Genomic DNA, 15,406 nt, shown 5'->3' on the forward strand with positions numbered 1-15,406 from the left:
GTCAGACTGTGTGTCTCCCTCTGATAGACTTGGAAGTGCTGCTCAAACCTGCACTTTGCATTGTAGTGTTGAAAACCCACCCTATCTGTACTATCTGGCCACTGTTCACCGCACAGTGTTGTATGCAATAGTGCCTCATGGAGAATTCATGGATATAAATGGCTTTGGCGATGAGCATGGCTGTGGTTCATTATCATTGATTGGCACCAGCAGCCCACATTAATTTCAAACTTGTACATTGGACAAAACTGGTTCCTCTAGTGGTCCATGTTAGCCGTCAGTCCAGTGAGTCCCAGCGCTACTCAGCCCCACTTGGTACTGATAGGATGGATCCCGGATTGATATAGTGCCTTGTGTGGGATAGGCTGAGAAATCTCTGTGAGGCCGGAGTGGGGACCCTGGTTTCTTGTGGTACAGAGGTGGATGGCCTGACCTTTCTCTGGATCCGGAAACAGCTGGAGCGCAGGATGAAGAGGAAGATGAAGGAGGCATAACAGGCAGACCTCTCTGAACCGTAGCCGAGTTGTAGACACCCAAGTCAGCCTGTGGTCGAGGTGCCATGGAGGATGTGGGGTGCGGTACAACCGGCGTGACCGTGGCAGCGTTGGTGAAGTGAGCAGTGAAGGGCTGGTATGGGACAGCCTCCACGCTATAGCGAGGGTAGGGCTGCATTGTAGCCCACATGTTGCAATTTATTGAAGAGGAATTGGTCAGGTCATCTGTGTCCACTGCCCCTGATCCAGACTCTGTCTCAATACTACCGTACATACAAGCCTCTCTAGAGGTGATCGCCTCAGTGCAGTACGGATGAGACATCAAGGGCGACTCATAAGAGGTAGCTGAACGAAAGTAATGCTCCTCTGAGACCACAGATGATGACTCCAGATATGGCCGCTTACATCCAAGCTCTAGGTGTCGGGCATTATCTGCAAATGGATACAGTGAACAACAATAATATTTTATTTTGAAACCAGGGAGTACTTAATAGGCACGTCTGATTCTGTACAGTAGCTAAAAGAACAACAGCGAAGAACATACCTCTGTGTTTGAAGCAGTGGTACAGAAGGCCGGGATCTCTGCTCTGAGGGAAGTGGTTTGAGATCGGATCTTGGGGGTCAGAGTTCAACAAAGGAACCCCAGTCTCGTACTGATAGGAGGACAAGACTTGAGGGTGCCCTGTGAGAACTCCTGCTCCGAGCTTCCCTGCTAGGTGGCTATGTGAGGAGATGAGCCTCTGGCGAACCATGTTCTTTGAAATCATTGGATAATCTTTCCTGTACAACAAGCAGCAACAGAAGAGAAAAGGAATCAGTCTGCCATGCCTTCAATTCCACTCAACAGTCCTTCAAGGAGGCAAGGTGACTTTTTTTTTAAATCCAAACACAAAAAGAATCTCCTGAAGAGCTGATGTTTATGAGATACTTCCAGTGTGCTAAATGGTCCTCCAGGACCGGTCTTATTTTTCCTGGTTCCTTTTTGTGTAAACATACCCCTGTAGTCTTGAAACGCGTAGATCTCCTTCTTCACTACCCCGGAATCCTTTGGCAAATGGGTTGTTTTCTATCTTTAGCTGAGTGATCTAGGGAAATTATATTGAATTTAAGATTTCATTCTATTTGGTATCAACCACATCATAGCTGAAGCAACGACAGGAAGTTTCTTTGCTGTGGGAACAGGACAGCTGGCACCAACCATGCACCCCTATAAACACTTTAAAAGTTAGATTTAAGAAATCTACACTGAGAAACATGTACTACCATTCAAACTCTCATACTTGTGTAAACATGATTCACCTTAGACAAATGATTGAGTGTAATCCCTTTTCATCCATACAAATGTTACTTTTGTATTTATAAAACCAGGAATATTGCATTAATTGTATTTCATAGTTTCTTTACCTTGTGGTTTTGATAAGAGGTGACAGAGATGAAGGCTGTCTCATGAAAGGCATGAGTACAGTAGGCAGTGTTCTTGGATCCGAAGGCGTTGTTTTCGTCGGCTTTGACTATGTGTAGTCTGGGCTGGTACTTGTGCATAGAGTTCAGGATGATCTGGGGAGGGGAATAGAGGGGAACACAATTCATTCTGAACTTCTTATAGCAATGGCATATGAACAGCCACTATGGGGTAGTACACAGTTGTTTTTCACCTCTAGCTTGCAAAGAAAATGACAATGTTAACGGCTTAAAGCGTAAATCAACTCTACATTCCACAGTTGAAGTGTTACAATCACTGATGCACTAACGGTGTAATGACAACAAGAGAGGATCATAACTTTGAAGCTCATGATAATGATGACAATTCATCAACACATTTCCCTTGAAGTTAGAGGCTATGCACAGTGTAAAGGTCATTAAAAATGAACTGCACAATATCCCATAGTGTAACACCTGTGGGTTCTATGTGTATGTGTGTGTCCCCCGTGTCTCCTGATTGTTCAAGCCTTCTCTTATATATACTTATATATACTCCTTGCTTTCCCTTGTCCCCGCCAGATTGTCTTGTGTGTTACAGCCGAGCGCTCCAGCGTTATTCCTAGTTGCTATCCCTCATCTGTCTGTTCTGACCCTGCCTGTCTTTGACTCCGGACTCCCTGCCTGCCCTTTTTTGTATTTGTTTTTGTGACTAAGTAAAGATAAGATAATCCTTTATTAGTCAAAGTACTTTTTGATTTTGGCCTCACCGTGACACATAATTACTTATATTAGTTGTCCTAGTGTTTAGTGTTCAGTTTTAACTTGTTTTAGCAGATCAAGCACAGGTGAAATTAATAACAATGATGATGGCCCAATTCTATTTGAGTGACCCGATAAGCCGCCCGAGTAAACAAGCACAACTCTGTCTCAAACTTAACTGCGTTCTCAATGACGTTTTGAGGGAAACACATTTTCTCTCAGATTACGGTCGCAGTTTAAAACATGTGATTAACAATGTCAATTGAAACAAAACGTCTTGGTTAGGTTTAGTAACACATCATGGTTGGCTTATAATAAGTATATTTGTTACGTTATTGAAGTAAACTCGTCGTCATATTACATACATACATACATGAAATTTTCTCTCTGCATTTAACCCAGTGGTTCTCAAACTGTGGGGCGCGACCCTCTAGTGGGGCGCAGGGGGTGATGCTGTTTTTTTTAAATATATTTAAAAAAAAATATATATATATATAATCCTTTATTAATTCCACAGTGGGGAAATTATTCTCTGCATTTTACCCATCCTTAGTACTTCAGGAGCAGTGAGCTGCTGTGAAGCTCTGGGGCTTCAGTGTCTTGCTCAAGGACACTGCAACATGAAACTATGGAGAACAGGGATGAACCGCTACCTTGTGTTTTTAGGACGACCACTCTCCATGAACATGATAACTTTACATAGTACAAAAGTACAAAGTACACGGACATAAAACGTCATTAATAAATACATGGAGAAATGCCTGTACTTTCATGTAAATGTTTACGTTACGCCGTTAACAGGTTACGATTGCACGACGCGACTGCTAAAAGCCTCCGTGAGATCTCTGTGAGGTCTTTTCTGCTGTTGCGTCTCTCAAAACAGAATATACATCTAAGCTCAATGAATAGAGAGTGGCCATATCAAATCTACAAACCTGTTTTAAAAATATTTGTAGAATAATTTTGTTTTGCACAGGTTGAACGTTATTGTTATTATCTTGAAAATATATTCAGTGCAAAACAAGTTATTTGCAGCCATAATAAGTATTTGTTTTGCCAAATATTAGTTATTTTTTGCACACATAGAACTTTATTTGCAATTTTCTAACAAAGTGATTGCACATGTTATTAGTTATTGTCTGATGGAGCAATCTGGTTTAGTTGAAAGGGATTGCAATTTTCATTATTCTATTATTTGAAAAAGCAAGGAGGGAGGAGTCACAAAAAGTTGGACCATTTTGTTACAATTTTGTTGGGGCGGTGGGGCCGGAACATTTTTCTTCCTCCAAAGTGGGGCCTGACAGAAAAAGTTTGAGAACCACTGATTTAACCCATCCTTAGCAATTTAGGAGCAGCGGGGAGCAACTAGGGGTTCAGTGTCTTGCTCAAGGACGCTTCAACATGCAAACTATGGGTGGACCAGAGATCGAACCGGCTACCTTGTGGTTTCAGGACGACCACTCTCCCCACACTCTACTGACATAAATTAAAAATAAGTCAACATTGACTTTTACACTGCACACAAACTGTGGTCCTCTGGGTGAAAGTCCTGTGTTTGTTTGACTCACCCATCCACCACAATATCCTCCCCATGCAGAGTTACGCAGACTTTGATTTGAGACTTGGGGAGAAAATCCATTTCCCTCGAAAATATAAATTTGGTTGTATGAGAATGTAATTTTCTATAATAATTGTCCCTTTTCTTTTCGTGATATGACATTTGAAAATGTCTGCCACGAGAATCTATTTAATAGTTAAGTATAGTGTACACAAAGATGGCGGAGAGCAACTTTCTAGCCAAGACACAGATGAAGTGACTCAACAGCGGGCCTCCATTGCCGCGTGTCACTTTTGACATCGGTGATGGTGAACACTGCACCTTGTCTATACACACTGCTTTTTACAATGCATTGTGGGAATTGTATTGGAAGCTGAACAACTTCCGGTTCACATGAACTATTTTTGGAATAGGGACATCCAAGACAATTCCTAACTGGCCAGTTCACTACCCGTCTGACACACCTTAACCATGCCATAACGTCAAACTATTTGAAATGAGCGTGTTTATGGCTTTCTTTGATGTTATTGTTAGCATTGTATTGTATACCACGCCTGTTGCCACCATCCATTCCCTGCTGAATTCCCCATTGAAACCGAGTCTTTTGTGTGGAAAGTTGTTTGATTGGATTGGTTCGATGCATTTTTTCATCTCCATCGCACCTGATCTGGAATCTAAATGTGTTGTGTGTTAGTATAGCAGGTAGCATGTGCTGAGCGTGCACGGTGTTTAGGTTGATTGGGTGGCTGCAGGTCAGCTCACTCGCATCAGTCCGCTCACCGCAGCCGACTGCTGTGCCCGGTGAAGTGTTAGCAACAGTAAGGCAGGGTCATCACTAGTCCAGCTCTGTCAGGGCTGATGAGCATCAAGCCCTGCACTTCGGCTCCCCTCCTCCTCCGCTAGACACTCTCCCAAGGAGCCCTGTCCTCCAGGGTTCTCTCAAAGGGAGGCAAAGGTTGACCAGGGCACAGGGAGCTAGGCTCAGGTTGAACACTGAATAGCCCCGCGCTCACATGCTCCTGTTGCTGAGGCCGGCCGGAGAGACACAGATAAGCTATTGGCTGGTTCACCAGAGGCTCTCTGTTGACCTTTGCCTGCTCTGCTGTCTGGCTGTTGTTTGAGGTGATACTGGAGACTCCTGAGTGACTGTCTGAGGGTAGTGATCAGGGAAGCCTTCCTCAGATCAGTGGAGAGCTAAAGAAGGTATTTGCTTTCATATTCCTTAATATCCCTGATACGGATATGTGCTTGTGATGACTTCTTGAAGCACAATAAGTATTATTTTATGAATTACAGTTGAATTTGTCTTTTTTCCCACACTCAGCAATGTGCATAATTAGTAGTGAATGGGAGTTCCTTCCCTCCACAGAGAGAAGCCCTGCCCTGCGACACACCTCCCGATCCTGGCGTCATCCGGGCTCTGCCTGGCTTCAAACTCGCTCTGTCCTCATTACTCGCCCTTATCACTGGCCAGGCACTCAACTCGATCTGACAGCAGGCCCCGCCACGGATCTGAGAGGTTATGAACCTAATGAGCCCGCCCATTGATGGGATGGCTTCAGACAAGCTATCCCAGAATCCCCCTGGGGAGCGCTGCCACAGTCATACTTTTCACCTCACTACGCTGCCTCCTCACTTTCTTTCATGCTTCCTTTCAGAAATCTGCCGGTGAAAAATACCGATACCTTATTGCAGTTTGCACATGTATCATATCAAATGTTCTTACCAGCTGAATGTTTCTTCTCATATTAGGTGGGATTTTTGGCTGAACAGAGTTTCCTCCAGTTATGAAATTTCAGCAATATATTGGAGTGTTGGAGGTGTATTCCAGACAGAAATTGCTGCTAGCTCGATTTCACCTGTTTCACCCTGTTAACTGCGTTATGTTTGATTATCAGGCCTGTTGTTTCACTGTATTTTACAGGCAGATCATCAACACTCTTGAAAAGACCTTCATCTTGAATAGGACTTGATTTGCTCTGGTATATTTATTGTTTTTAGCCACACTAGCACGAGGAATGTTGGCCTTCAGCTCGGTCCACTACTTTGGTCCAGACTGAAAGATCTCAACCACCATTGGAGGGATTGCTCTGCAATTTGGTACCAATATCCATCTTGACCAGAGGATTAATCCTCCTGACTTTGGTGAACCCATAACTTTTCCATGTAGTATTACCAGCAGGTTAAACACTTGACTTATACAGTGACATATCTCTACATATTTAATTAGTACAAATTTGAGTGGTTCAGAGATAAATGTCGGTGCTGTTGGAATACAATTCATAATAAATGGACTTGTACTTAACACTAAATGCAATTCACCCATTTATACACTGATGGCAGGATCCTAACTCATTCATACCCCACACATACACAGCCTACGGGGGCAATTTGGCTTGTCCATGGACTGGAGCTTTAAACAGTTGACCATCTGATTGGAAGACGGCCCGCTCTATCTCTGACCCACACCACTGTTGTATAATTATGTTAAGAAATGTTGCCGTGTTCTCAGATCTTAGCAATTAAATTGGTGGGGAAAATGTTGTCATTAACTATTGGAACAATCCAGTCAATTTTGTAATAACTAGTGATGTGTCCTTTCGTGTCGAGGCTTCGATGCGCGTGTCGAGTAATCCAGGTAGATTTTGGTGAAGCGCGTATCGAGGCTTGCGTCGATGACGTATGTGGTGACGTTCGAAGCCTCGCAAGCCGGCCGTACCACGTGACTGATTCAGAAAATGGTTTGTGGGTTTGTCGTGCGATGTGAAATATAAGGGGCAGCGAAACTCAATGGATTCCCCCTTCCTCTCTGTACCCAGCTTCATCTGTGAAAGGGTATTTTATAAAGCAGGCGAAATAGTCTCAAAAAGCCCAGCACTGTGGAAAAGTTCTTATTTTTATAAAAATGAATAAAATGGAGAGATCAACACGGACTAGCAGAGCCGAGGCTCGAACCACGGAGCCTCGGACTGAAGGACAGGTATTCTAACCACTGACCCACAGTCACATCACAACCCTTGCCCCAATTTGTTTCCAATTTCACTTTTATTATATCATAAAGATAGACACAATATTAATACATTAATAATCGATGTATTGGCGTCACAAACATCATTATTTCAATTTAAAGCTTCACAAACAAAAGCCATGGTGTTGTTATGATCACTCTGCCTGTTTTACATGTATTGTCCACTTGTGGCGCAGTAGAGCAGATGAAGCCCCATGAAGCTTCGGCCCATGAGCGAACCATTTGGATGGAAAGCTTCAGGAAGCTTCATCTCGCCATCACTAGTAATAACATTAACCCTTATTTTATTTTGAATAGGTCTTGAAGCACTAATATATACGTTGCAGGTACTCACATGCCCAAAAGGGTCCAGGTGATTGTTTGTTAGCTTGAGCTTCTGAAACGACACCAGTTGCCTCATCCAGTGAGCTCCTGTGGCCGGGGAGTCCGGGTGCACATAGAGTCTGCCTGGCATTGCTGGCTCGGCTTTGCCAGCCACCATCCTGAAAACAGATGGAGAAACGTGCAGAAGCAAACTGTGATAAGAGAAGAAGAAAAAACGTGTATAAAGTTGCCTCCAGCTGTTTACAAGAGCTAATGCTATTCAACATTTAAAGAATACATCTTGGTTAATCTAACATAGCTCACTAAACATATGTGTCCCTGTCACCACATGAATCACGTCTCCTTTACCATAACGTAGCCATAAAGAGGCGTACAACACTACTGCTCTCAACCCTCACAGTGTTTAATCCCTTTGACTTGAAGGAGGTGGTCTCTGCTAATACATCATTACTAATTATGCTTCTCCAAGGTGTCGCTGAGGAACACCAGAACCCCCCATCTGCAGGCCACGCCACAAGATCAGAAACAAATGGCTGTAAAATGAAGTCTTTTGCATTTCATTTCAGCTTTTCCATGCAAAACCTTTTGTCAACATATAGAAAGAGGGAGTGCCAGTTCTAATGGCATACTGATGAATGGATGGCTGCAATGTCACTGCCTCCGGGTTCAGGGTCAATTTGAGAAATACTGAGTTTGGTCCAGCTGCTTTTTCTCTTTGTCTAGTGTAGACTGTAGCCAGTGATGATGTGTAGTAAGACGTATCTATCAAACTATGCCAGGCTTAGATGATCTGCTCTTTTACAATAACTGCAATTAGAATTAGAAATAAAAAATACATTGGAAGTCTAGATTTACTATAATTTTGTGTGGCAGCTGTGTCTCTTATGAAAAGTAGTTTTTTTCTTTGGTGATTATGTGTGATTGCTGAGGATTTTAGTAACTGCTCTGCATTGTTGGTGAATGGAGAGAATGATGGTGACCAAGTGACTGTAGCAGCAAGTACACATTATGACTCTCCATCCCTCTATCTCATGGAGTGAAGAAGGGAGCAGACCATTGGTGTCATGTTTGGCATTTGCAGACAAGCTAAGTGACGCACTAAGGACTGTGTTCAGGGCCGGATTAACCTGGTATGGGGCCCCAGTGCAAGCAAACATTAGCAGTTGGGTCCTTCTTTTACAAAATATCAATACAAAACAAAAAAGGGTGTTAAAAAACTAGATTTGACTTAAAACTGCCCAACATATGAGTGCCACATCATTACTGTAGGTATTAACGCATGGCATGTCTCAGCTGGTAGAACACATGATATTATTAGCAACATGGAAGCTCAAGGTTTCAAGGCCTAAGCATTTGTTATACAAGAAGCTACAATCAGATATGCTGCTGTGAAAGGCTGGTCGGCCATGGGGCAACCTTCAGTCAGTAATGGCTTTGCATCTGGAAACTTACCACTTGTTATCACAGAACTTGTAGCGATGGTCATCAGCTGGAACAACGTCAATCAGTAGGATGTATTTGGTTTTGGGGTTCATCCCAGTTACTTTAACCTTGTAGCTGGGGAACATCCTTCTGTTGAAAAATGTCAAGGAATAGTGTCAGAAATGCTCTTATTTGACTTTCAGATGAAGGCAAAATTTGATTTTGACTTTTTCATTGACTAAATTCTTATTCCTAAATAAGTGTGGTTGGAAACTTTCAAAAGGATTTGATCTAAATGTGGATACATGATTGTGAGTTTCCATAAAAAAAAAGAAAAAAAATCCTATTGATATGCAAACAATTTAGGGGACTAATAAAAAACTGCTTTCCCCAAAAGACCGTACGATGCATTCGGCAACAATCGTTGTATTCTCACTGATGTGCAGATGAAGATCGGATTTGCTCGCTGACTGATGATGTTCAGGGATTGAGATGAGTTTGGGAAGAGTAGGATGGGAAGCTGCCTTTAAAACCTCAAATCAGATTGACTAGAAATAACCCCACCTAATACATGATGGAATAAAGCCTTCGAGGATCATTTTCCTGATGTTGTCCTCACTGTCAGAATCTCATAATTTCTGACCTGGTAATGATTTGTTTCCTTGCAGGCATTTACTTGGTGGAGACTAAAATCCTCTCATACTTGTGAAACTGAGAGGCCATAAAAAATATGGGAACACGCTCTATATCTTTCATCTTTTAAATGCCTCCAGACTACAAGACAGAATATGTTAATATAGCACTCAAAGCCATAAAACACATGAAGGGAGCTACCTTTCCTGACCTCTTCTGGGAACCAAAACTTTTTCATCCCATCTACGCCAAAGGAAATTTCGCAAAGGGCTCAGCGCCCCTTATAAAGTCCTAAGTGGTTTTTAATGGCACCCGAGATCGGACAATAGTTTAGATAGCCGACTCGTCATTGCACAAGAGGCTACGGTCAGAAAGGCCTGCAGTTTATCCGTCAGAGGTGCCCTTGGCAATGAGTTTAAACATCGGAGGACACCCTCATGAAAGGCTTTGCATGCTTTCTGGGAAAATGGTGGAGCATCAAAAACCCTATATACATACTTGCTGTTCCGATCGGTGTAAATGCTCTTCTTCAAAAGGATCATAGTGCCTCACACCATCTGATCATGTTACTGTAAATACTCGCTCACTAAGAGAGAGAGGGGAGGGGGATTGAGGGCAGGTAATTTAAATCTCTCTCCCAAGCTTCAAATCCAATCAGTAGGAGAGATCAGTCCCGTATCATCCTCACTGAAAGACAGGTTAATCTCAGAGGAACATTCAAAGCAGACCTCTTCTCATCTCTGGCTCCACTCATACCACAGATAGAGCAGGAGGCCTGTGTCAAGTGTCAACACATTGTGTGATATGGCCATAACTCACTCTTCAGCTGTCAGCTTCAGCCGGGCAGACGAACCTGGCGCACCACAAGCGTTTACAAGTAGAGCCTTGGTAGAGATATTATGAACTACGCTTGGATCCAGAATCAAATGGATAACTGGAGGGATGATGACGCTTCTTCTTTTTTCTTTTTTTTATATCAGCCCACGACATTAATCAACATAGTTTTTAAACTATAGGTGTCTCTCAGGTAGTTTTTGTTGTCAGGATTATCCATCCACTTAGCTAAGCTTCCTCCAATTTGACCATGTTTTAAAAAAAAAAAAAGGTAAATATTGGTGTTGCATATCTGCTACGTCTATTAAAATAATAATTTAAATCAAGGTATTGCAACTCTAGTCAACTGCTTTTCATAGGCAGTCGACATGAAGGTATGCATATACACACACGACAGTGTGACTAAGTGAGTGAGTTTAAGAGGAGCATGAGAAATGGAAGGCGGAGAGTGTGTGTATGATATCAGTGTCAGGGCGTGTGTGTGTGTTTCTGTGCCCAGCCAGCTGTTTCTCTTAACAATCCCACATGTTTAGGCCCTCCAGTGATCCATTCCCTCTCTGGGAATCTCCAGTACCACGGCAAGATCAAAAGGAGTGTTGGGAGTTTGGGGGGGGGATGATGAAGCGCCACAACCGTGTAGACCCGGCCCATTGTGGGTGCCGGGTTCCTCTTATCAACCCGCCGCTGCTCTCTTGACGGGCTGTGTACAGAGAGGGAGAGTGAGGGAAGAGCTGCACCGGGGCTTTGAAGAGGAGGATTACGGCGCACAATGACACTCACAATAACAAGTCCACCGGTCTCAGAGAGGGGCTGCATGGGAGCGGCCCGAGACAGTTTCATCTCAGAGTGTCGGGGAGATGTGGGATCCCCCGCATGACGGCCTGGCCGCTCTGCATCTGTCCTCTGACGGGACCACTCACACGTTACGAGCCCTTTTTAACCGGGACGCCCCTCTATTATTTGTTTTTCTTCATGGCACTACGTTTCATAAATATGATGTTAAAATAGGTTCCAGCGCCCAGTGTAAAACATTGTTTCATAACCTCACATGTATTTACACAACCTGAAATGTAATCATTTATATATAGTACAATATTTTTTTATAATAATATTGGTATCTGCAATCATACACAATTTTCTCCATTTCTCGCTCTGACACTTTGTACTTCTGACCACTGTGTGTTACTATGGCAACCCGGTAAGCGTAATGCTAGCTGCATCATAACCTATGTATTTAACGGGGTTTTTAATTTAGTGATTTCTATGTTTATTCCCTATTCTGATGTTTTTATTTGTTCATTTAAAAAAAATATATCAAAATGTAGTCAACATGAATGGCACTTTGTCTTTTATGCACTGAAACTTTGACAAAAATGTACAATTGATGTATACAAATGAACAAATCTTAAACATTGTAACCCCTAAAAGGAAGTCTTCATCTCTTGGTGGTGATCTCACATCACGTGCTGTCAAGACTTTTATTTCTCCATGACAGATTCAAGTAGAATCATCTTGGATTGTTATGAGCTACTTAACGGTTTCATATGCAGTTCCCAGTTCTGCATGTTTTAAAATATATATATATGTGTATATATATATATATATATATATATATATATATATATATATATGTACTAAACACATGGACACATCATCGCAGGCACAGCCTTGCTGCTGAATGCTGGCGGCAGCCTGCTATCGCTACACGGACGCTGGATAACGTTACGACATCCACGAGTGAAGGAGAAGCCTTATCAGTGTACTTATATTTACCTGACGTTGGAGTAACAATGCATTGTTATATTTTTGTCAAATCTGAATCTTACGTATCCAGTCAGGTTATGGTATTAGTACAATGGTTTCCTCTGAAGTGGAAGTACACAGTAATTAGTTTACAGTTGAGTTGCATATTCTGTAAGTACTTTGTGGGCCTTTTGTACGTTATTTGGGGGTACAATGAGTTAGAAAAGTAACTGTAAAATGTTTTTCATACCTGTAAAACATAACAAATCTATAGCTGTTTCATGCTCTTTCATTAGGGGCCCCTTGGTGAAGTGTTTTTTTTCCTGAACCAGAGTGTGTCCCAGTAGCTGGGACCTGTGACGGAGCTGCTGTGTCATGACGGTGAATCGCTGAGGATGTGTGACGTTGTTTGTTTGCTGCCATGACAACCTTGTAACAGGTTGTCATGGCAGCAGAGCTGTCAGTGGGATGTAAGGACCACGGGACCAGAGAGCGGACCGTTTCTAAACAGCTGCTCAGTTTCACCATGTTCTCTAACCCTTTTGGGTCAAGACCCCTCAGAGGTTACAACATAAAGGGTAAACGCTCCAAAATGATTATAATAATACTTTACTTTGCAGCTCGATGATAATATGGTCAAAGTAATAATAATAAAGAGTTAATAATTAAGTAATACTACTACGTTTTAACCAGGTAATAGCTTAGAATTAACAATGGGTAAATATGGGTGATAGCAGACTGAAATGTATTTGCAGTGCAGTGGTAATTGCATTGCGAATGCATTTTTGGTGCAATTAATCACTTCACTGAAAGAAATTAGGAAGTCTTCATATATATATATATATTTACCAATCTATATATATATATATATATATATATATATATATATATATATATATATACATGCTATGATTGACAGAATGATCTGCTCAAATGTCAGATTGAATGCCCTGTGTGGGTGACGACAACATTCACATTTCCAATTGACCAATTGTGTTCTGCCACGATAACATAGCTCAAATGGACTATTCAAAACATACTTGAATATTTCAGCCGGGCGTTGATATTTGTGTGACCTCCAGCAGTATGGAGGTAAACCCAGACAGGCTTCCCAGCACAGCTGCAGCTAACCCACTGCACAGCCCTTCAAAGGGCTTTAAGGCTTCAGAGCCCACTTCATCAGCTGGACAAGGGAAAGCCCATCTCTTATGGTTATGCGGCATTAAGAAAAAAGTGTGGTGACCTTTTACATTTTTTTACTGGAAAAAAAAGCATCCCATGAGGAATGAGAGGCGGAGAATGTACTCATTCTCTGGTTAATGTCTAAAGGCCTCACTATCTAATCCTCAGGTCGCATTAAATCCAACAAGCCGAGCAGTCATTTGTGTTTTCAATTATGTCGTCACTGCTGCAGGAACCGTCTGTCTCTCTCTGTAGGACAAAGTTATGACTGCTATATGTCACCACAGAAAGGTATGACACTCATTTTGTGTCATAAATCGACTTAAATATCATTTTCTTTGCAATTTTCTTTGCAAAATTATGAAGAATATGAGCAGCTTTTGATACAATAATGTAACTCGTAACATCGGTAGTTCGGTCCTCGGCTCCTTCAGTCCACATGTCAAAGGGTCAAACACTGAACCCCAAACTGCACCCGAAGGTCGAGCCATCAGAGAGTGTGTGTGTGTGTGTGTGTGTGTGTGTGTGTGTGTGTGTGTGTGCGTGCATGATGAGCGTGGCACACTTTGCATTTCAATACATACTAAACATGTGATCATCTTGATCATCAAGATATGCATTGTACTAATTAATATGACCAGTAATTAAACTACACAGTAAATTACTTAAATCATTAACATGTTAACATCAACAATGAAAACATAAATATGAAATAGATAAAGGAAGAATACTTATAATACTATATAAATGCAGGATGTTCACAGTTTTTACTAATGTGAAAGATCTGGATACTTCTGATTGGTAAAGTAATTTCTAACAATGGAATTAATAGAAAAGCACATATACATTTGGATGTAATCTAGTACATTCATTTTGGGGGTGCATTAGAAACATGTTTTTTCTCATAACTAATGGTTTTCCCATCGTTGGGTCTCTGCATGTGACTGATGGGTGTGTGCTGCTGTACGGACCTGCCTGCTTTAGTGATGATCATCTCCGTGCCGGCCTCATGGAACTTCTTCCACAGCTCCCTCTCGTGAAGAGCCACCTTAATGTTCTCAATGTTCTGCAAGAGAGCGGAGATCACAAACCCAATGTCGTCACCACAACCTGAAGAAATGATGCACCGAGTGTCCACTAAAGGATCGCTGCATATAAATACACTACAGAGCAACGTATGCATCCATGTGCTCTACATGTCACATTTAATATCCACGCCATCTTTTTACTGCAACTAATCGATTGAAGTATTTCAATTGTTTTGACACCTTGAAAGGATTCATTAAAAGAGCTGTTCAGGTTGGTATGATGCACCATTTATTCTAAACAGATGTTCCCACATTAATTAAGTTCCAACTATCTGGAGAACCTTCGCTCTGCCCATGAGCTGCAGGGTCTCTGTGTGTACCTGGTCGGGCTCACTGGAGCTGGGAACGCTGGGAGCTGTGGAGAGGCCCAGTCGGGACTGGTCTGGAAGGAGATCCGTCTCCCCGCTGGACTGGACCCGGCTCATGCATTCATCCGTCACCGCTGAAAGCTTCTCCTGCAGCATCTCTGCAGGATCAGAAACATACTCAGCTGTCAGAGTTCTCTGCGAGAGCAGAGATATAATGTCCACGATCACAGACACTGTAGCGCTGCCCCATTAGTCACTGCCAGGTTCAGCTCACACACACAGTCGCATGGCTCTACACTATGCTGCTGCACTGCCCTCTGCCCAAGAGTGAGGGCTGTTGGCCCCGGGCCAGGAGAGGAAGCATTAGCTATTAGACTCTATCTTACCAAATACTACTGTACATTCATTTTTGTTTTTATGGGGAATACAGCCAAAATGATAAATTATGTAACTCTCATGAAATAAAGATAACAAATATTTTCCTGAAACGCATGGCATCAGCAGGGTTGAACGGGATTATGATGTTGACTTGTGAAGTCAACATCATGTGACAAATCGAATTTTGATGCTTTCTTTGTATTTTTACTGACATCATTCAATGTTTTATCATT

The 15,406-nt window shown here is 42.3% G+C and overlaps 1 protein-coding gene across 1 annotated transcript; it reads right to left on the reverse strand.

The window, feature by feature from the left end:
• Nucleotides 1-270: 270 nt before the first annotated feature.
• tbx4 (T-box transcription factor 4) lies at nucleotides 271-14,951 on the reverse strand (the record flags this gene model as incomplete). Its single annotated transcript, XM_079224396.1, has 8 exons — nucleotides 271-926; nucleotides 1,039-1,274; nucleotides 1,491-1,579; nucleotides 1,899-2,051; nucleotides 7,596-7,743; nucleotides 9,038-9,157; nucleotides 14,371-14,465; nucleotides 14,808-14,951. The coding sequence occupies 8 exons, from the start codon at nucleotides 14,949-14,951 to the stop codon at nucleotides 271-273; spliced, it is 1,641 nt and encodes a 546-aa protein (XP_079080522.1).
• Nucleotides 14,952-15,406: the final 455 nt, after the last annotated feature.

Source organism: Taurulus bubalis (genome assembly GCF_910589615.1).
Source record: "Taurulus bubalis genome assembly, chromosome: 10".
NCBI classification, from domain to species: Eukaryota; Metazoa; Chordata; class Actinopteri; order Perciformes; family Cottidae; genus Taurulus; species Taurulus bubalis.